Source organism: Trachypithecus francoisi, unplaced genomic scaffold, assembly GCF_009764315.1.
Source record: "Trachypithecus francoisi isolate TF-2019V2 unplaced genomic scaffold, Tfra_2.0 Lachesis_group4, whole genome shotgun sequence".
In the NCBI taxonomy this organism is placed as follows: Eukaryota; Metazoa; Chordata; class Mammalia; order Primates; family Cercopithecidae; genus Trachypithecus; species Trachypithecus francoisi.
In genome coordinates this window covers 16,083,417-16,106,064 of record NW_022681469.1, presented here as the reverse complement: position 1 = coordinate 16,106,064, position 22,648 = coordinate 16,083,417, and the positions used below count along the sequence as shown (strand labels likewise).

Below are 22,648 nucleotides of genomic sequence, written 5' to 3'. Positions count from 1 at the left end.
ACTTTGTTCAGGAAGCAACGGAACAAAAGGAAATGACAGAGGTTTCTGGATTGTTTGTCCTCCTGTCATATGGTGCCATCCACTGCTCTGTGGATTTTCCTATGAGCTGCCCTGCCACGCCTCGCTCCTCCCACCCACTTCACTATAAATGCCAGTCTGAGCAGGTGGGCACAGTGATCCCCACCAGGGAGACCCAGTGACATAGATGGTCTGCTCAGGGTGGTGCATGTTCCAAGGAGGGGCCCCTCCACCACCCCACCATTACCATCACTGTGACTTTCCCCAAGCCCTTCACATTTTAATTTACTGCCTTTGTCTTTTCCAAGCCCCACACAATCAGACTAACCTCTGCCACCTGCGCTTCCTGCCTCTGCCCAGTGGTTGGGGGAGGGAGACTATCAGGGAGGAAACATTTTTGTATCACGGTATAACATTGTGGGGACTGGGGGGAGCACAATGATTCAGGTAGAGGAGGTGCTTTTACAAAAAACCCTGCTGCCATAAACATCCCCACCCAGCCCAGGGAATGCAGCTACCAGGTGGGAAGAGGTCTCTGGGGCTGTTCCCAGCTGTTGTCTTGCAGGGTCCTCCAACCCAGCGAGTCCCTGTCCATCTTCCTATCCACACTCAGCTTCCTAGGAATAAGAAGGCCAAGACAGCGAAGTGGGATTATCACTCAACACTTTTAATAAAACTTGTTCTTGACGAAATACTTGCACGTGCATTATTTATTAAGACTGATGAAAACCCTGAGGGAAAGATATTCCATTTTTCCGATGAGGAAACTGAGATCAGAGAGGTTACAGGTCATATAACTAGGAAGAGGCAAGGTCTAGCCTGCAACATCGCCCAGCTTCAGCCTTTCCAGTATCACCAATGCCCCTTCAGATTTCAAATCCACTGTGTTGTCCCCAAGCCAAGTGGATTCTCCTCTGCAAATTGGTGGTGACCTCATGCAAGATCCAAGTTACCCTGTCCAGCTAATTCGAGACAGGAAAGATAGGCTCAGGAAAGAGAGGGCGGGTGTGCTCTCTATCTGTGCTAAGGGAGGTGGGGAAGGAGAAGGAATTCTGGGCAGCCCCTTCCCACTGTGCTCCTACGGTGAGCAGTTCTTTGGGCCAGGGACACGGCTCACCGTGCTAGGTAAGAAGGGGCTCCAGGTGGGAGAGAGGGAGGGCTGCCCAGCCTGGACGACCCCAGAACCCTGTTCTTAGGGGAGTGGACACTGGGCCATTCAGGGCCCTCCTCGGGGAAAGCGGGGTTTGCGCCAGGGTCCCCAGGGCTGTGCTAACACCGCGCAGCTGTTCTTTGGAGAAGGCTCTAGGCTGACAGTGCTGGGTAAGGAGGCTGTTGGGGCTCCGGAGCGCTCCGAGAGGGCGGGATGGGCAGAGTTGAGCAGCTGCCCCACTCCGAGAGGGGCTGTGCTGAGAGGCGCTGCTGGGTGTCTGGGCCGAGGACTCCTGGTTCTGGGTGCTGGGAGGGCGATGGGGCTCTTAGCGGTGGGAAGGACCCGAGCTGAGTCTGGGACAGCAGGGCGGGCAGCACCGGTTTTTGTCCTGGGCCTCCAGGCTGTGAGCACAGATACGCAGTATTTTGGCCCAGGCACCCGGCTGACAGTGCTCGGTAAGCGGAGGCTCCCGCGGAAGCCCGGGAACGGGGGAGGGGGCGATCCGGCAGGCCAGGGGCATAGCAGGGCCAGTTTTTGTGCTGCGTCTCGGGGCTGTGAGCCAAAACATTCAGTACTTCGGCGCCGGGACCCGGCTCTCAGTGCTGGGTAAGCTGGGGGCTCCGGGGGACCTGGGGAGAGACGGCGCTCGGGTTTTTGTGTGGGGCTCGGGGGCCGTGACCAAGAGACCCAGTACTTCGGACCAGGCACGCGGCTCCTGGTGCTCGGTGAGCGCGGGCCTCAGGGGCGCGGGCGGCTTGGGTCCGGTTTTTGTGGGGAGTCCCCTGGCTGTGCTCTGGGGCCAACGTCCTGACTTTCGGGGCCGGCAGCCGGCTGACCGTGCTGGGTGAGTTTCCGCGGGAACACCCGGACGGCGGGGTCCGGTGGAAGGTGGCTGCTTCGCGGCACCTGGTCCCGCCCTGGGCTGGGAGACCTGGGCTGGGTCCCCAGGGTGGGCAGGAGCTCAGGGAGCCTTAGTGGTTTGCGTGCCGGGGTGCACCTCCGTGCTCCTACGAACAGTACTTCGGGCCGGGCACCAGGCTCACGGTCATAGGTGAGATTCGGGCGTCTCCCCACCTCCCAGCCCCTCGGTCCCCGGGGTCGGAGGGCAGACCGGAGCTGGAGGAGCTGGGTGTCCGGAGCGGGAGGAGCTGCGTGTCCGGGGTCAGCTCTGCAGCGTCACCTCCCCGCTCCTGGGAAGAGGGAGGGGGTGGTGAGGTGCTCAGAGTCCGGGAAGCTGAGCAGAGGGCGAGGCCGCTTTTAATCTTTTTTCTAGGGTGTTTAGAGAGAAGGCGAACGATGGAGAAGGGAGAATTTGTTAGGATTCTGGGAGAGGCGAAACTGGAGAGGACGAAGGGAAATTCTGGTTTGGGGAATGGGTAGGAATGTGGGTAATTGCTACTGGTAGGCAACAAGAGCTGAGAGGGCTGGGAACAGTGCGGGTGGGCAGGGGTGGATGTCAGGTGGCAGAAATCCTGCAGCCGAGGGTGCAGTAGAACGGAGAAGAAAAAGCCTGCCAAACAAAAGTGGGACAGAGAGGCCAAAAGAGAGATGAACATGAGTCAGCAAAGAACGAAAGTTTACTCTTTACAAGTGTAGATCTATAGTCCGACTTAAAACTCCTGTTCCTGGTTCCTATTCCTCCTAAACCAGAGATCCCTGGGTCCAGGGTGAGGGCACAGCATTCATGCTTGCCCATGGGCTGGTCAGCAAAGAGGTGCTGACCTGAGAGTAGGGCACATAACCTCAGCCACTGGGGTATACTTACCACCCCTGCCTCCATGTAGCTCCCTCCCCTATCCTGAAATCTTCCTTTAGCAGACTAAGTATTCTAGGATAAACAGCCCAGATGTTCAGGGAGTTCATTTGCCACAAACACACATTTAAAATGCGGACATTTTTGCCTGAGAGACAAGGAAAATTCTCTGGAAGATTTTAGGCCCTGAGAGCTGAAAAGGGACCCTAAAGGTTACCTGGTGACAACTGCCCTGAGGCCAGAGAAGAGAACTCACAATATTGGTATATTAACCTGCACCATTTGTAATTAGGCTGTCATTAAGCCGGGTGTAGTGGGGCTCAGCTACAGTGAAGTGTATCCAGAGGAAATGTAGGGTTCCTGCAGTCAACTGGGACACAGAAAAGACCCAGACTTTAGAGCCAGATAAAGGCTGAGTTTGAACCTCTGGTTCTTTTGTGATGTGGTGACCTTGGGCAAATTAATGTGTGTATCTCAGTTTCCTCAACTATAAAATATAATGAACAATACCTACCACTTACTATTGCTGTGAAGAAGAAAAGAGAATCAACATGTAGAGTACACAGATTATTGATGTAATTCAATGCTTCTTTTCCCCATCCTCCTAGGAGGTCACTGGGGAGGCAGGGGGAAGGGTCAGCCCAGTGCCAAAGGATGGGCAGGATCTGGAGTATGGAAATGGAGTAAGGCTGTGTCTGTGTTAGAGACGGGTTGGGAAGATGTGAGACAAACATCACAATTTTGCCTAAGGTGAACCCAACCCACAAGTAGAGCACAGGCCAACAGCAGCTCACCAGTACACACACTTACACCAGCAGCTCACTATTGCACACACTTACACCAGCAGCTCACTAGTACACACACTTACGCCCACAGAGACAAGCCCCACACCACAGGGACTCACAAATGCAGGAGAGTTGCCCTTGCCCTCATGTACAGATAGTGTGTTGGTGTGCGGTGAGAGGCGGCTAGTATTCACCATGCCTATTGCATCAATAACTATTCTACAGAACAGTGTGCATGGTCAAGGGACATTTTTAATTTTTACAATGGGGACTGAGTGTTTGCCAAATGAAGAGATCAAAGGAGTGCATTCTGGAGGGCTGGTGGACTCCCAGAGCCAGGGCTTTTGAGATGAGAGTGAAAATAAGCAGGCTGAGAGCAGAAAGAAAGAAAGTGCTGTAGACAGAAGTTAGGATATCATCATTTAGCCCCAGACCAGCTAGTAAAGACAGAAATATACTAGTAATTAGCAAGGTAGGAGTTGTGGGGAGGAAGGGAAACTGATATGATGGGAAGCAGGACCAGCTACAAAATTTGCAGGACCAGCTCAAAATGAAAATGCTGGGGCTCTTGTTAAAAAACGCCTTAGGATTTCAAAATGGTGACAGCACCGCACTAAACCAAGCAGAGAGCCCTTCCAGCAGGAGGCCCCATGGGGACCCAGGAAGGAGGTCACATCCACACAAATGTGAAGAAATGTCAGAATAAATTTTCTCCATTGTCCAGGAGACTCGGAATAGGTTCTCCTAAGACTGATATTTCTTCACTTTAATAGAGTTGCTCAGAAATGAAAAATAATCAATGGGAAGAAAAAGAAAAAAAAAAAGATAAGATGAGTAGGAGGGCAGGTCCAAAAGAAGTAATTCAACCAAATGAGAAGGGTCCTCAGGGATTAAAGGGGATGCATTTACATGTCATCCCTAAGAATCTACAAAGGATATGCTCAGGACAGAAACTGTATCAACACAACTAGTAGCAAGAAATTACTCTGATCATATCAGATGTTTATTTGGGGAACTTGCTAATAGAAAAAAAATACATATAATATTTGGATACAAAGGGACACAGAAGGTTGAAGGGTCCCTAATTTTGAAATAAGGGAAGATACTATCTGTCTGAGCTGAGAAAACTCAGGGGTACCTGGAGGCAGAGGAATGGATAAGATGACTTCATGCACCACAAAAAGAAAAAACCTCACATTCTCATGAACACACTGTAAAACCAAAGGCTGTCCTCATGTGAGTGCAAAAAATAGGCCATTTGTAAATCTAGAGAAAGCCCTTAGTTCCAAAATGTCTCCCTCATCCCAGATTCCCCTTCCTTCCTAGCACCTTAGATTTGATATAAATAACCTCCTTGGGAGCGGGCTTTTTGAATTCGTATATAATTTAACCTTCACACACTTTCTGCAAAGTCAGAATGGTGATTCATACTTCACAAGCAGAAAAAAGTGATAGGAATTTCTGTCTTAAAAGTCTTGTTGGTGGACAAAGGAAGTTCTAGGATTTGGATCTTGTTTTTTGGGGTTCCAATCCCTTGCTCCAGTTTAAAAACTACCACATAAAATGGTGAGAAGTAGGTAGGCAAGTTGTTATTGATGGAGAGGAAATCAAATAATGACAATGAAGAGACATTGCCTAGAATGTTAGGCAGTGCCTAATTGGGAGATGGACAGACAATGGATAGTGCCAACCCATAGGGTGGATACAAAAGACAGGCAAGGAAGGGGTAGAATCATCAAAGAGGAATAGGCTGGTGACTCCAAAGCAAGGAGGACTTAGTAACATAATTGTGCTTCATTATGGTCCTTTCCCAGCCCTCTCTCTCTCACATACACAGAGCCCCTACCAGGACCAGACAGCTCTCAGAACAACCCTAGCCCTATCCCCTCTTCCCTTTCCAGAGGACCTGAAAAAGGTGTTCCCACCCAAGGTCGCTGTGTTTGAGCCATCAGAAGCAGAGATCTCCCACACCCAAAAGGCCACGCTGGTGTGCCTGGCCAGAGACTTCTACCCTGACCACGTGGAGCTGAGCTGGTGGGTGAACGGGAAAGAGGTGCACAGTGGGGTCAGCACGGACCCACAGCCCCTCAAGGAGCAGCCCGCCCTCAACGACTCCAGATACTGCCTGAGCAGCCGCCTGAGGGTCTCGGCCACCTTCTGGCACAACCCCCGCAACCACTTCCGCTGCCAAGTCCAGTTCTATGGGCTCTCGGAGGATGATGAGTGGACGGAGGACAGGGACAAGCCCATCACCCAGACGATCAGCGCCGAGGCCTGGGGTAGAGCAGGTGAGTGGTGCCTGGGGAGATGCCTGGAGGAGACTGGGTGAGGCTACCAGGGAAGATAAAAAGATCCAAGTGAAGGACAAGACTAGATCCAGAAGAAAGAGTGGACAAGGTGGGATGATCAAGGAAGTGTGCACTTCCTCCCCAAGAAGCATAGAGGCTGAATGGAGCACCTCAAGCTCATTCTTCCTTCAGATCCTGACACCTTAGAGCTCAGCTGTCAGGTCCCCCTGAGGACAAGCCATACAGCTCAGCACCTGAGTGGTGTATGGCCCATCCCCTTCTGGGGTCCTGGTTTCCTAAGATCATAGTGACCACGTCGCTGGCACTGGAGCAGCATGAGGGAGACAGAACCAGGGCTATCAAAGGAGGCTGACTTTGTACCATCTGATATGCATGTGCTTGTGGCCTGTGAATCTGTGATGTAAGGCTCAGTGTCCTTACAAAGCAGCATTCTTTCATCCATTTTTCTTCCCCTGTTTTCTTTCAGACTGTGGCTTCACCTCTGGTAAGTGAGTCTCTCCTTTTTCTATCTTTCACCATCTCTGCTCTGGAACAAGGGCATGGAGAATCCACAGACATGGGGGCATGAGGGAGGCCAGAGCTACCTGTGCACAGGTACCTACATGCTCTCTGTTCTTGTCAACAGAGTCCTACCAGCAATGGGTCCTGTCTGCCACCATCCTCTATGAGATCTTGCTAGGGAAGGCCACCTTGTATGCCGTGCTGGTCAGTGCCCTCGTGTTGATGGCCATGGTAAGGAGGAGGGTGGGATTGGGCAGATGATGGGGGCAGGAGATGGAACATCACACATGGGCATAAAGGAATCTCAGAACCACAGCACAGCCTAATATATCCTATCATCTTAATGAAACCATAATGAAGCCAGACTGGGGAGAAAATGCAGGGAATATCACAGAATGCATCATTGGAGGATGGAGACAGCTAGTGAGTCCTACTCAAATCAGGCCTCAGAGCCCACCTCCCCCGCCCTACTCCTGCTGTGCCATAGCCCCTGAGACCCTGAAAATGTCCTCTCTTCCGCAGGTCAAGAGAAAGGATTCCTGAGGCTAGCTCCAAAACCATCCCGGGTCATTCTTCATCCTCACCCAGGATTCTCCTGTACCTGCTCCCAATCTGTGTTCCTAAAAGTAATTCTCTCTCTGCTTCTCATCTCCTTATATGAATACTTCCCTCTTTTTCTATTTCCCTGAAGATTGAGCTCCCGACCCCCAAGTTTGAAAAAGACTAAACCAATAAAAAATGGTTGTGCTGGGCCTGGTTGCATTTCAGGAGTGTCTGTGGAGCTCTGCTCATCGCTGACCTATCTTCTAATTTAGGGAAAGCAGCATCCGCTTGGGCATCCGAAGTGACTAGCCCTCTTTCTCTCCACCCTATGCTGCTTTCTCCCGTTCATCCTGATGGAAGTCCTCAAACACCATTTCCAAACCCAGGCATTCTGGGTCCCCACTGGAGGGTTAGTCTGAAGGGCAATGGCTGGGCTCTGGAAAACCAGCAAGATGAGGACAGAGAGGAAGGCACACCGTAAACCACAACCCCCTACCCAGTGTAGGACAAAGCACTGGGGCAGGCCTATGGGTTACAATATCTAGTCATTTCCCAATTCCAGATTGAAGTGTCACATGTTACACCTTTAGTTTTATTCGTGTATAGTCTTAACACCTCCAGCTTATCTTGTTTCAGGATTTGGGCTTAAAATTGAGTGCCACTCTGCATGTCTATGTTGAAATACTAGAGAAGGCAGAGTTGAGACAACTGATATGTAAAGCCTGGGGATGAGTGATTTCCCAGGAGCAAGACACACCAAGTCAGGAGCAATGGGACATAGGTCCCAGTGGGGGCTGAAGTGCTATGTTCAGAGTAGCCCTTCCAATGGGCTTCTGCGTTTGATGGATGGAAACTCAATCACTCCAAACACAAGGTGTTAACTGCTCCTACTTGGGCAAAGACAGTTATCCTGACAAGGTAAATTCTGCATACAGGCTGAATGCATTGTGGTAAAACACTACATGAATGGGATTAAAGAAAAGGGGGCCTGTAACAGTGAGAGGGACTGAAAGAGGCCATATCAAAATTAGTTGACGCAGACTGTCAGGGAAGAGAAGTGAAGTCTGAAAGCAGAGAAAGGGTGGGAAAGAGGAGGGAGCCCTTTGTTGAGAGCCTGCTTGCTTCAGGCCTTGGGCTGGACACTGCTACCTGTGCTGTCTGCATCTGTACAATGATCCCAGGAGCAGGTATTATTTTCCCTACGTTGAAGATGTGGAAACTGAAGATTACAGATCAAATTACTTATGAGTAGTGAAACCATGGCATGTTCTGTTTTGAAGATGGTAATTCCAGAAACTTTTCCCAAGTAGTGGCCAGCATGGTGGGATTGCTCCTGGTGTCTGGGTGATCCTAGAGCAGCTTCTCCAAAACTCCAGGCAGGGCCCACGCTAACACACTGAAGACACCTTAATGCTTTGGTGTCTTTGCTTCCCCAGGCTGCCATAACAAAGTACCACTGGTGGGTTTAAAACAATAAAAACTTGTTCTGTCACAGTTCTGGAGGCCAAAGATACATCAAGATTTCAGCAGGTCAGCCTCTATGAAAGTTCTGGGGGAGAATCCTTTCTGGCTTCTTCCTACTTCTGATGGCTTCTGGCACTCCTTGGCTTGCGCTAGCACTGTGCAGTCTCTGCCTCCGTATTCACATGGCATTTTTCCCTGCTTCTCTGCATTTAAGCTCCCCTCTCGTTTCTCTTTTCAAGGCAAGGTCATTGGATTTAGGACCCATCCTAAATCCAGGACAATTTTATTGAGAAATCGTAAACAATTACACCTGCTAAGTCCGTATTTCCAAATAAGATCACATTCTGAGTTTCTGAGTGGGCACGAATTCTGGGGGAACACTTTTCATCCCACTACACTGGGGATCTTGGAACTGGAGAAGAGGGTTCTCTGGTGGCAGCTTGCAAAGACCAGGAAAGGATGTGCCCACGGCAGAGATGGGGCCCAGGAAACTCATCACATGCCAGTCATTTCCATCAGTCGTAACTATCTCTAGATTGCTTAAACGGCAGTATGGTGTTTTGTTGGCTATTGTTGTTACATATGTGCTGGTTTGTTTTTATATTGGCTAAAAAAAAAAGCCTAAAACAAAGGGGACAGGCTTTAGGCCCTAGACCAGCATTCACAAAGCATGCTTCCCACTCCTTAGGCCTGGGTGGAGGCAGCAGACATATCCTTGTGGCTCCTCACAAAGGTAGGACAGGAGGAGGAGCAGCCAAGGGAACAAGGAAGCACTTCAGAGAGAGCAGAGTTGTGGGGGCCAGAGGGCGCAGGCTAGGACTGAGGTATTGGAGGATAGTGGTTTGTGTGGGCAGAGCTATGAGGGGCTGAGCAGCTGTAGTGCAAGATCAGAGTGGAGGTGGGGAGGGGGCAACACCTTGTAGAAGAAAGATGGTGTCTGTTAGTTTGGTGGCCATGATCTTGGGGATGTGGAAAATGGAGGCATTAGCAGGTAGGAGGATGTGGGAGGAGTTTCTTGTTGGTACCCTAGAGTTTGCAACCAGACCAAGGTGAATGAAATCTCCTCTGGAGGATAAAAGGCCATGTGCATTTTACTCTCAGTCCAGGGGACTTGACAGAGATGGAGAGAGCTTCAAGCTCCATCTGGTCTTCCCGACACCCTGCTTGACCCAGGGCAGGTTCCTCTTCCCAAGTTTTTACAACCATTTCCTTGTCTCTCTCAAACAACACCCCCAACATTCAGCACACATGCACTGGGAAGTGAATCTCTTCTGCCTCTACCTGCCTCTTTCTCTAGAATTGAAGTGGATTCTTCTGGGCCAAATCTGGGTATCCTCTCCATTCTTCCTCAGGTAACACTGAGAAAAGATGAGTTAGATGTAGGGCAATCGTATAACTTACTGTAAGAATTGAGATACCATTGAGAATGAAAGGGACCACTAGCCACATGGGATGCTGGAACAAGAGGTGTAAACCAGGAATGGTCACAAGGCCCCTCCAGTGGAGAGGCTCTGAGGGAGTTTCTGGGTGCAGCATTATTCCTGCAAAGGGAGGCACTAAAGAGACTCTACATCAACCTGGACTTGTTGACTGGTTCAAACCTCAGGGCTGACCTAAGCATTATCCTATTAAGAAACTATGTGGATAGAATATAGGGCAAGGCAGAGGCAACAGCATCCTACACAGGTGACACCCAGTGCAGAGCAAAGCATGTTTACTTAGTGAAAAGAGTTACAAGAAACGTGTCTCTGAAAGAATGCCCCGGGTACCCCAAGTTCTCGCTGAACTTACCATGGGGTAGCTCTTAAAGAGAAGAACTTCACCTGTGACCTTTACAGATTTATTTGGGAAATTGGAAGAAAAAGGGGGTCATCCAACTGGTTGCCTAATAAAATAACTTCTTTGTGGGGGAAATGGGATTCCCGTGGGCATCCCAGAGCTCCAGTCACCATCACTTCCCTAGAGGAAGAATCTTCCCGTCAGCACCAGTATCCATAGAGATTTTCCTACTACTAGTCTTATTGCTGGGCTACACAAGGTGGGGGAGTAGGGATGGTCAGGAGCTGCTGGGACCAGGCTTTTTCTCTCTCAAGGGAGTGATTTCATATTAAGAGTCTGAGTTAAGGGCAATGGATCCTAATAGATATTAAAGTCTCCATTTCTTGCCCTGAGCCATTTCCTCATTTTTCTTCTGTAGTGGCCCAGAGAGGAGGACTGGAGATAGACCAACATCAGCCCCTAACAGTCTGTGTGACACACGGCCCCAAATGTCCTATATAGGAGAATCTTTGTGAGGTTTCTCTGGTAATAAATGAATGTGGGAACGGAATATTGGTGCTTTGAGACCTCTGTTGAAGCTGCATAGTGAAAACAAAAATGTGTTTTTGCTTCTTCCTAAGATAACACTGAGCAAAGATGTGTAGCCGTTTTTTTCATTTAGGGGTGTTGGGAGATGCTGGTGGAGATCATGGGAATGGCTAAAACCCACAGGTGAACTCAGCTTTGCCATGGACCCATGAGTGAATCCATTTTCTGCTTCTCTACTGACATCTTAGACTCATCCCCAGGTTTACTTTCACCATGTCCTGGAAACTCCCCTATACTATATAAGATGACTCATAGTATAGAATGGCATGAAGCATGGCCAACAGTTTTCATTACAGTTCATTTCCATTGCTTGTGCCGAACTCCCATGGCTCCCAAAAAGCTGATTTCTGAGACTTGGGACCCCATAACCTAAGACTTTACCCAACCCACCTAGACTCAAAACACAACATATTCCCTGTCTTATTCTAGGGTTGAATACTCTTTCCTCCTATCCAGATGCCTTTATTTTCTTGCTCTCTGTGTTTGTGAATTTGAAGTTCCTGGGTTCCTTAACATCCCTACATCTCTGCCTGCCCTTAAGATTTATTGTGGCAGAACTTGGTCTTTCCCTGAACCATCTCCCTCCAACAGACATGATATTTTCTATTCACCATCCCCCTCTCCTACAGACTCAACTACATGTCTTTCTCTCCCACCTCTATCCATAGTCTTTACCTCTGTTGACAGGGCTTCTTGGGGAATATGGGGTCCCAGAAATGAGTGAATGGCTTCTGTAGGTCAGCAAAAAGGATCTGAAAATGAGCCTACATCTGTGACTATTTCCAAAGGATTTTTATCAGCTTGCTTTGCAACTGATCTCAACTGCCCTCTATGAACATGAGCATTTAATCCACACCACATGTAAAGCTAATTCTCAACTCCTTTTTGCCAACCTACAGTTGCTCTTCACCTATCTCTGGGACCGCATATTCCCCCAAAAGCCCTCTCAGATGTCTACATGCAACAGAGTGCTCATATTCCAGCAAGAACCCATAAATCTATGTGAGACAGAATCATTAGAAACTTTAAAACTTGAGTTTTCAGAATGGAAAAAAGCATGTAGTAGATGGACGAAAATATTGTCTTAGCAAAGAAGATATTTTAATGTAGAGACCTGGGTTTAAGCCTTGGTTCTGCCATTTATCAACTATGTGACCCTGGGCAAGTGATCACCTCTGAGACTCAGTTTTGCTTTCTGTAAAATGAGCTCAATTACAAGCCCAACTTCATAAGATGGTTTTATCTAATTTAACCCACACAACATGTAAAGCTTTTAGAACAATATCAGTAAGTATTAGGTGTTATAACTACTACCAGTGTGAAGATTTTTTCAGGCTAAACGTTTTCAGTTTTCTCAGTTTTGTTATTATAGGGCACAGTTTTGATCACGTCCTACTTTCCATAGCCCAACCACTCCCTTCTGAAAATATTAAAGTTTGTTTTTATCCTTCTATCTTTATAAATGTGTTGTACAGGACCTGACCTGGCACCAGGTGGGCTCTGACCTACAAAGAGTAAAGGGGGAACTTTGCCTCCTCTTCTCAACATCTTATACGCTAGTTGGTTCTTAGGACAATTTATCAACTTCTCGTACTCTCATCATCCCGTTGACTCACAGAGCTCACTTTGACTCACCCCCTGGGTGTTTTTCACATATCCTCCTTGTGAGCCACATATAGTTGTTCCTGTGTTCATATAGTTGGTTTTCTCTGTTTGGTGGGGGAGGAGGGAGAGAATGATTATCATGTTTATTCAGCTTATCTCTCCAACCTATCAAGATTCTGCAGGATTCTAATTTTGTGATTCATTATATTTATCCCTCTATCCTCATGCCGTCTCAGATATGATCATCTTGCCTGATTTATTCTTACACGAATGATTCATAAAATTCATAGCTAGATCACAGCTCAACACAGAGCCTGCATTCCTCAAGCCTTGTCTGAAGTCCAGGAGCTGCTAAAACACAGAGAATTAGCTTCTGGTCCTTCTCTGGCCCCAGCTGCATGGCTCTGAACAACTCATTTTTATTCTCTGGGCTTATATGTCCTCCTCCGTGATATAAGGACATTGGGTAAAGTGATCTCTAAGAATCTTCAAACTCTGCTCTTCATTTTCTGATTCAAAGCCTGCGGTCTCTGAAGTACCAAGAGGATGGTAACTCAGAGAAGCTGAGCTCTTCCTGGCCTCAAATCATACATATCAATGACATAGTCTCAGACAGTCTGATGGTGGAAGGGGACAGCACTGGCACTGGAGTCCCACAGTTAGCAAGAGTCACCTGGAGCCCTGACACCTGTTCCCTGGCCCTCCTCCAGCAAAGAGGTCTAGGATCATGAATGACAAGATTTTGTGTTAAAAAGGAGAGTGGCCCTGAATCAAAAGGTAGGAAGTAATGAGATGTAGGTTGGGGTCTTTTAGGTTATAGCTGACAACTGGGGTAGGAATGGGGGTCCTGAGCCCAGTGCTGGCTGCCGGGCTGTTTATCTCTGAGTAACATCAGCACCAAGCCACAACAGCCACCTGCTCTAGCTCCATCTCTTAGAGTCACAACAGGATGTGGTTTGACATTTACTGGGTCCTACATCTGGGGTGCCTGTGAAAGTCACTCCCTCCACCCACCCACCTTCAGAGCATCATGAGAGCCACACTCACCGCATCCGGCACCCAACCCCCTCCTATGCTGCTCTTTCTACCTGGGCCCCTGGTTAGCATCCTGGCAGTGGAAGTAGAACTTCAGAGGGGAGGGGACAGGGTCTCTAGAGGGGAATCTAGGTATCCCAGATCCATGTGCAGGCCTCCCCTCCCCCAGCACATCTTTACACCTGCCGGAGGTTATGCACAAGATCAAAGGTCACAGTGGGCACCATGAAGATAGTGGAGAATGAAAAACAGCTGCAATAACCGCTCTGACCCAATTGGGATCCCTTCTGGTCCCATATCACTCGGGCAACTCTCTCTTCCCACCTGCCCCCCAAACTCCCTTCCACCTCCCTCCACATATATCCTCCCACTTCCTTCCACTCATGTAATGAGAGGCGCTGATGAGTCACAGGAGAGAGAGCCCTAGATAACCAACAGACTGCAAAACGGACAGTCCCTGCATAGCTGAGCCAGTGTTTGTGCATTGCATTGACTGGCTCCTTGTAGTTTTATCCTCTAGTTGCTAAAGCCTGTAACGTCTGTGTGATGAGATGTGTTAATCTTAGAAGAACATAATGCAAGACAGAATGAAAAACTAGACATACAGAAACCCCCAAAGTAGGGAATGGGAAATTACTAGGTATATAATAGGTGAAGCCTGCTCTGCAGGAGCTCAAGAGATTGTAGCATTCTTATCCCAAACCACAGAATCCTGGGCAAAAATAAGAAGTTGCCTAATTTTAGTGTTACCAGCTTCCCAACCCTGGGCATTCCTCATCTTCCTCAAACTGTCCAGAGGCCCCAGGGTGACTCCCTATAAGTCCCATGGGTGGCTGAGATCTATTTAGAGACCCAAGAGTATCTCCTTATAAGTCCCGTGGGTGGCTAAGATCTATGTGAAGCATCTTGGGGACAGTGCCTCTGGCCACAAGCATGTGGCCCTGAATCTTCCACGTGCAACCGGCCAGGGAAGTAGACGTATGGACATGGTCATCCTGGCAGATCTGCAAAATCAGATGCAAATCCTGGAAGCTCTCCTAGAAAAGAGACAGCCTCATCTGATTAAAGGGGCAAGTGAGTTTCATGAATTCCTGGCAAGAGATGGCACGTCTGAACAGGATCGGCCGTCCTAAACTGCTTTCCTTTGTCCCCTGGAATTATAATGACTGTGGATTTCTGAGTCCTAGATGGTATGGAAACAGTTATGGGAATGAACAGCCACGCATGAATAAGAGCAGATAACACGGAGGATGTTAATTTGTTCTGATGAATTTAGGTGGCTTTCAAGCCTCTCCCTCAATGCTCACCTGTCTGTAGGTGTGCAATGATCAGGACTTCTTTTTCTTCAAATTCTCTAAAACTTACAATATTCACACAGACCTGCACATTTCTACACAAACTGACTCTCTTTCTTGCAATGTCATTTTGCTTATATAACTGTTAGCCTCCTAAAGAGCTAAACCTAGCTACAATGTTATGTCCTTTGTGAAGTTTTCCAGAATTTTTGCAGCATATTACAGGAAAGAAAAATCTGCCTCAAGTCTCTACTAGCTCTACTTGACTAGTGGTGATTGCCTGAGACATTTCTCTGTTAAGAAGGATTCCGAAGCTGCATAAAGCCCCTACAGAATCAGCATCTGCATAGGCGCAGCATAGGGTTCAAGTTTCATGGTTTTGCCATCCAAGCATGTGTAGCATTTTAAATATTAATATTAGTACATACCTGTAGTTTATGATTTGAAATTTTTTAAATAAGTCTTCCTCTTGGGTAAGTTGTAATGAAAATAATCTTGTAAGTTTAAGGAGAGGAAAATAACACTGTTGAAAATTAGAGCCTATAATAGGACTTTATAAACACTATCTTATTTAATACACTTAACAATTCAATGAGGCATGTTTTATAGGAGGGGAAAAACTTGAAAGCTAGTAAGATTAAATAATTAGGTCAAGTTCATAACAACTAGCAAATTTAGACTTAAAAAATCAAGTGCTTTGACCAAATCATGCTACGACTATGCCCAACACCATCTCGAGTATGTATATATATATATATCTTTTTAATAACCCTCAAAATGGCTCACTGTGTCCAGCACACAATAGCTGCTTAATACATAGCTGATCCTTAAAGCTCAATAGGAACCCTTGGGCATTATTCCATACGTTCTTGATCACTCTGTGTCTACGTCTCAGATTTTCCACTTCAGATTAAATGATACTAGAAATATGCACATGTCTGGATTGATCTAGGTTAAATGATGCCCAGAATAGAGTATTTTAAGACATCTTGTGCCCCCTTGTGGAGGGGAAGGGATATTAGAAAGAAAACCTTTTTAAGAACAAGAACTACGGAGGGATCGCCATGAGGAAGAAAGCTCAGTTGCCAAGGTAACCATCGAACCTCTTTCCAGCCATCCACATCAGCCCTTTCCTCTCCTTCATTTCCATCCAAGTGATTTCTCTTTTTTAGAGCTCAGCCATTACACACACAGTCCTCTTCTTGTGTATCTCTTGGATCACCATCTGTCTGTCTTTGCTACAAAGGAAGGGCTAGAAGATAGTACAACAGGACAGTTTTTAAAACCTAAAACCTAAAACACAATCAAAATTTCTAAGTGTATGTTTATTTTTATTTTTATCTTTTTGAGATAGAGTCTCGCTCTGTCACCCAGGCTAGAGTGCAGTGGCATGATCTTGGCTCACTGCAACCTCCACCTCCCAGGTTCAAGTGATTCTCCTGCCTCAGCCTCTCAAGCAGCTGGGATTACAGATGCCTGCCACCACACCCGGTTAATTTTTGTACTTTTAGTAGAGACAGTTTTCACCACGTTGGCCAGTCTGGTCTCGAACTCCTGACCTCAGGTGATCCTCCTGCCTCGGTCTCCCAAAGTGCTAGGATTATAGGCATGAGCTACCACGTCCGGCCTAAGCGCATGTTTCCTATACTAACAAAACCACACTTCTGCCTCTAATGAGAACAGTCTCCTGAACATCTTGCCTCCTTGCCTTAGTCAAAGCCTCAGGTCTAAGCCTCCCCAGAATTTCTAGTCTCAGCAGAAAGATCAATGACAGGAGACTCTCCAGGTGATGAAATTAACCAATTCAGTAACCTGAGTTGGCATCCTCCCGTTTGTTCACCAGCTCATCTCCTGCCACAGGTATATCCTATTTCTCTCAGCCATATATGCACAAACCCCCTCCCCAGGGCACACATAGAGGAATTTGGAAGACTAGAAAATCAGGCAAGGTATAGCACACCTTGAGGGCTGGAGTATGGTAGCCTAAGCCTGAACATCCATACATTGAGAACTTGACTATGTGCAGGCAAATCACAGGTTCTGCACACATACAATTTTTTGTTCTCCCTGAGAACTTACTAGAGTCTTTTGTAGAATTCTAGCTTCATTCCATTGCTTTCACATTGGCCAGCAGTCAGAAACCTAGTTACAAATATCCTCCACACAGTCCCTGGGTGAGGGCTCCTGGGGACAATGGTTAGGGCTCAGGAGAGGGTGGGGTTTTTGCACAGATGTCTGCCCCACCCAGCTCAGTGTGACACTCCAGGCACAGAGATAGAAGCCAGAGTCACTGAGGAGGAGCTTCTTAGAACTCAGGATGAACCGCCTGTCCTGGGGCCTGGAGGCTGAGAGATTCTGGGGCACCTCAGAGCTGATCTGACCAACACCAACGGAGTAGAAGAGCAGCTGGAGGCCCCTGCCTGCAGCCTGTCGGTACCAGTATAGGTTGGGGTTTGATGTTCCCTCCACAGTGCACTCCAGAGACAGCGGGCTGCCCACAGGCTGCACCAGGGTCGCTGGCCATTGATGAACAGTCTGAGATCTGACCCCTGTGGGAAAGATAAAGTGCCATTTACGGAAGAGCACCCCAGCCTGGCTTGCCTTCCCCGGACAGAGGGGCAGCTCAAGCTCTTGCATGGCACAGGCACCTGGAATCCATCATGGGGAGTAGACCGGGGGACCCAAGGATGCAAAGTATCATTGGGCCAGGGAAGACCAACAGAACAAACTCCTTCCCAGGAGGTAGAGAGAACCAAGGAGCATCAGATCAGCCCTTAAGGCTGAAGCCCCGTATCTGTTCCAGACAATCAGAGGAATAGACTCAGGAGTGTCAAACCAACAGCTCAGACTCTGCATTCATGGGATTGCAGTCAGGGCGAGGATGAGAAAAGAGGCTTGAGGGAGAGGAGGGCACCCACCGAAGAAAGTGCCCAGGAGAAGGGCAAGGGGAGAGCAGAGCATCATCCAAGCCAGCCTTTCCTTCAGCTAGTCTGGGGGACAGACGCCTCCTCTTCTGGGCCAGTGACGTGGTCAGGCCGCTCCCTCTGGGAGATCTGCTGCCAGAGCAGAGGAATCTACCCCTTGAGCTGGGGAGGAAACCAGGCTAGTCTTGTTTTAAGAGTGTGGTGAATCACCCCCAGCCTCCCTGGGAACCAACTGTACTCTGCACTTGGTATCTTCTTTGCATTTCTGCTGACATCGTCGTATGTAAATGTATTTAATGACTCATTGTTTACCTGTAAACTAGAGGTAACTCTCTAGCTCCCCTAGGAGAGATCAGAAGCCTGGGAAACCTTCAGAGAAACTGTGATACTGATAAAAGGATGAAAAAGGATTTTAGTTTATCTGAAATTGGAAACTAGAGCTAGACATGTTACCTGGGAGATGAAAGGATAGGGCTCAAGAGATTCAGGTATTTTGGGGTAATCAAAGCAGGAATGCTCAGTTCTGAGGGCAGGAAGCTTCTATGACAGCCAAACAAGGGATCGTCTGCATAATCTTCATCCCTGGCAGACAGGTTTTGAGACCTGGACAGGCAGAATTAACTCCTGAACTGATCAAAGTTGGAATCTGTTCCACGTGCCTCTAACGGCCCAGCTAGATCTAATTTATCCTCTAAATGCAACATGAGTAACAGGAAATATCACGGAACCTTGGAATCATATGGATTTGGGTTCATTCTGCAGCTCTGCTTCTTGCTGGCTTGGGAACTCTCAAGCAAGCTCTCATTCTCAATTTTCTTATCTGTAAAATGAAAATAATGATGACGATACCTAAAAATTGTTGAAAGATGCATTTTGCCTGGTGCACTGCAGGCAGGCACTCTTACACGTGTTGGCTTTTTTATTTTTTTCTTTTCTTTTCTTGACTCTAGGAAAAGCCTATGTCTGCAGCAAAGATTGGGAGATTTACAATGGGATGGGGTGGAAGGTGGAGGCTGAAGGGACCACAGAGCCACAAAAAACATAGTCAAGCCACCAATTCATAATAGCTAAGGATTCATAATAGCTAAGCGTGGGAATCTGCTAGGTAGCTGCTAAAACGTCATTCTGCTGAAGTGGGACTTAGGACCTTGAGATGCCTGGAAGACACCAGCACACCCTTGGAAACTCCTCTTCCCTCTGTCTTTGCCACGCTCTGTACTCTGAAGGATTCATATTCAGAACAACTACTCAGTTTGTGTTGGATGTGGTGCAGTGGTTGGAGACGAGAACCCAGGAAAGAAAGCTGTAAAAGCAGCTGAACAGGGAGAATCAGCCTTAAGCAAATAAAGCATCTGTAATACTTTCCCATTTCATCAGGGCCTAGTGATGTCATATGTTTGTTGTTGTTGCTGATGCTACAGTAACACAATTCCAAGTTAATGTTGGGGTTCTTGCTCCTGACAGTTTCGGCTGTAGCACATTTTTTTGTTTGCATTTGAATACACCATATGTGTAAGGGAATGTTTTGTTTTTTCTCTTTTCTAAATGGAATTAATCCTCTTATAACATTTATTTAAATGATAAATCAAGTGGCAAATGTAGTTTGCTTGCAGTGAACATTTGGAATATATGATGAAAAATAGCTATAGCCAACGCAAGAGCAGCTTTCATTGGCTGTTCTACAGTTGTTCAATCTCAGTTTTTAATAAATCTGATAATACAATATCTGTGCATATTAGGATTGCAGGGAGTGAGGCCAAAATAAATATGTGCACACATAACCTGTCCCTCCCTTTCTTTCCATTTCTGTTCTCTTTCCTCTTTGCCTTTGAAATTTTATTTAGTCCTGAGTGGGGATGGGGTGGAGAGAAAGTGGACAGGGGGGTGGAGAGAAAGTGGACAGAGGGTGATGGGAGATACAGGGAGAAAGAATGAGAATTGCGTTTGCTCTCAAGGGTACCACATCATGTTTTCCTTTGGCTGGCAGTCTTTAATACCAGCATATCCCATGAGACCTGACTTCACTCATCAGCTGCATCAGCTCAGTGTCATTACCACGTGTAGACAGCAGTGTAATCCTCCTTCTTAGCGATGTTGCAGCAGATTGGAGGGTGAAGAGATGTATCAGTCAGATCAGAGTAACCAGCTGGCTCCTGGCTCCTGATCATTGTCACAGCTCAGTAGCTGGAAGCTCCTTCCATATGGCTGATGCCTTTAAAAAAAATCTCCTCAGTCTCCATCCCCATCTGCAATACTGTTCAGTTATTCAATCATTTAAGTCATTCATGTATTGAAAAGAGGATGGGGCTATGATCCCTCTGCTCTGTGGCAGTAGATCTACAAATGGGAGAGGGCTGGCCGCACATCTGGCCTAGGTTTGGAGGTGTCCTACGGAATTGAAAGCTGGCTGGAGCTGTCACCTTAACATATTCTGGTCATCTTAATGTGTCCACCTCTCTGGCAAGCCTCTTTTCAAATCTTTTTGTTACCATCTTCGGCTTTTTCCCTCCATACTAGATTCTTAATGAATCACTGCCAACAAGAGAAAGCTTTATACATGAAGAGAATGGCAATAAGAATGAACTCATCTTTTTAATTTTAAAACTGGTATATATTCCTATATAATAGGAATGGAAGATACTTGCAAAGCCTATTTGTTCCTCTACAGAAGAGTTTAAAATTACCTGGGCTAATGGAAAGAAGGGAGAGTCAGCCAGTGAGATGCTCCTGAATGCCCTGAATTGTGACTTACCTCTTCTTATCCACATCCTGATCAAGGAAAGGGATGAGAGAGAGGTGGAGAGAGAAGAAATGGAAATTCAAAAGTTTTGATGGCAGAGGAAAATTGTGCTTATTTCCAGAATGAAATGAACAAGGTCCTGGGTCCTTACATGTCATAATGGCTAGAAACTGGTGAGTAGAAATGACTTGTGGTCAGCAGAATAATGGCTCCCAAGGATGTCCACATTCTAATCCCCAGAATCTGTGTATGTGTTAGATTACATGACAAAGGGGAATTAGGGTTGAAGATGGAATTAAGCTTTCTAATTGGATGTCCTTAAAACAGGGAGAGTAGTCAGAATTATCCACGTGTGCCCCATACAATCATAAGGGTCCTTCAACATGAAAGAGGGAAGCAGAAGAGAGTCAAAGAAAGAGATGTGGACATGGAAGCAGGCAAGAGATGCCATGCTGCTGGCCCTGGAGGTAGAAGGGGCATGAGCTAAGGAATGAAGGTGGCCAGAGAAGCTAGAAAAGGTAAGGAAAGGCCGGGCGCGGTGGCTCAAGCCTGTAATCCCAGCACTTTGGGGGGCCGAGACGGGCGGATCACGAGGTCAGGAGATCGAGACCATCCTGGCGAACACAGTGAAACCCCGTCTCTACTAAAAAAATACAAAAAACTAGCCGGGCGAGGTGGCGGGCGCCTGTAGTCCCAGCTACTTGGGAGGCTGAGGCAGGAGAATGACATAAACCCGGGAGGCGGAGCTTGCAGTGAGCCGAGATCGCGCCACTGCACTCCAGCCTGGGCGACAGAGCGAGACTCTGTCTCAAAAAAAAAAAAGAAAAAGAAAAAAGAAAAAAGAAAAGGTAAGGAAATGGGTTCTCTTCTAGAGCCCTCAGGGAAGAATGCAGCCTAGCTGACATCTTGATTTTAACTTGGTGAAACCTGTGTCAGGGTTATAGAACTGTAAGATAATCAGTTTGTGTTATTTTAAGCCACTAAGTCTGTAGTAATTTATTAGAGCAGCAGTGGAAAAAATACATGGCTCTAGAATGTGTCTTAACAGAGGGACCTGAGGTAGTCTCCAACAATCCCCAAAGATCTCAGGATAGATCAGGAATAGCCATTTTCTCATTCAAAGGAAAACATTAACTGAGAGAAGCCATCAAGCCTGAAGAGGCATCGTGTTTGAAATGTGTAAGGCACAATGTACCCGCCGTGGATCAACACAACCTCAAGGACAGACAGACACACCGAGGGTCAGCAGATATCAGTGGGGACAAGTGTTGATGACCATGCAAATGAGAGTCATGAAGGAAAGTTAAATGATGACCAAAGACTAAGTACCTTCCCCACAATGCTTTGATAAGTGCTTTTATAAGCGCCCTGGAATTTAGACACCACCCGGGGAGAAAAGGAAAGGGAGAAAAGCATGAATTGTCTGAGAAATCCCTGAATTAATCATGTATACCCCAATGCAACAGGGATCTAGATATAGAATAATTTTAATTGTAGAAAACAAAATTACATTTTACCCACCCCTATTTGATGCCCATGAATTTCACATCTAGCTTACATGCACATAAAATTCAAGCTTAGATAGGTGGAAAACAGAAAATTAAGAAGTAATATTTGCCTTCTAATAACTTATCTATTGGAGGAAGTAAAAGATAGAAAAGTAGTTCAGATGACAAATACTAAAAGAGTTAGGAACTTCTGCTTCCACTTATGATGAAGGAACTTCTCAATCTGTCCACTGTGTAATATTCCTTGAGCTGCTGTAATAAAGTACCACAAACTGGGTGACTTAAAACAACAGAATTTATTGTCTCATGGTTCTGGAGCCTAGAAGTCTAAAATCAAGATATCAACAGAGCTATGCTCCCTCTGAAACCTGGAAGGAAATTCTTCCTTGCCTATTCCTAGCTTCTGGTGATTTGCTGGCAATTTTTGACATTCCTTAGCTTGCAGCTACATAACTTTAAACTGGCTTTGGCATCACATGGCATTTTCCCTGCGTGTTTCTGTCTTCCCACGGCTGTCATCTTACAAGCACATCAGTCATATTAGGAGTCCACAGTACTCCGGTATGACCTCACCTTAACTAGTCACACTTGCAATGACCCTATTTTCAAACAGAGTCACATTGTGAGGTACTGAGGGTTGGGATGTCAAAA

At 47.0% G+C, this 22,648-nt stretch overlaps 1 long non-coding RNA gene and 2 gene segments (V, D, J or C); 2 read left to right on the top strand and 1 right to left on the bottom strand.

Moving 5' to 3' along the window:
• The window catches only part of LOC117072417, a 293,342-nt gene extending 286,073 nt beyond the window's left edge, over window positions 1-7,269 (top strand). Inside the window, 5 exon segments of the C gene segment in view lie at window positions 1,728-1,774; window positions 5,608-5,994; window positions 6,482-6,499; window positions 6,641-6,747; window positions 7,039-7,269. Coding sequence covers window positions 1,728-1,774; window positions 5,608-5,994; window positions 6,482-6,499; window positions 6,641-6,747; window positions 7,039-7,059 — 580 coding nt within the window.
• Window positions 7,270-16,952: 9,683 nt separating this feature from the next.
• Window positions 16,953-17,987, bottom strand: LOC117072414. The segment is given in 2 exon segments: window positions 16,953-17,374; window positions 17,744-17,987. Coding segments are annotated over 2 exon segments (453 nt in total).
• Window positions 17,900-22,648, top strand: part of LOC117072416 — a 41,100-nt gene continuing 36,351 nt past the window's right edge. The window contains exons 1-2 of the long non-coding RNA XR_004432789.1: window positions 17,900-18,028; window positions 20,528-20,662. This is a non-coding gene — a long non-coding RNA (uncharacterized LOC117072416). The remainder of the gene's footprint in view (window positions 18,029-20,527; window positions 20,663-22,648) is intronic.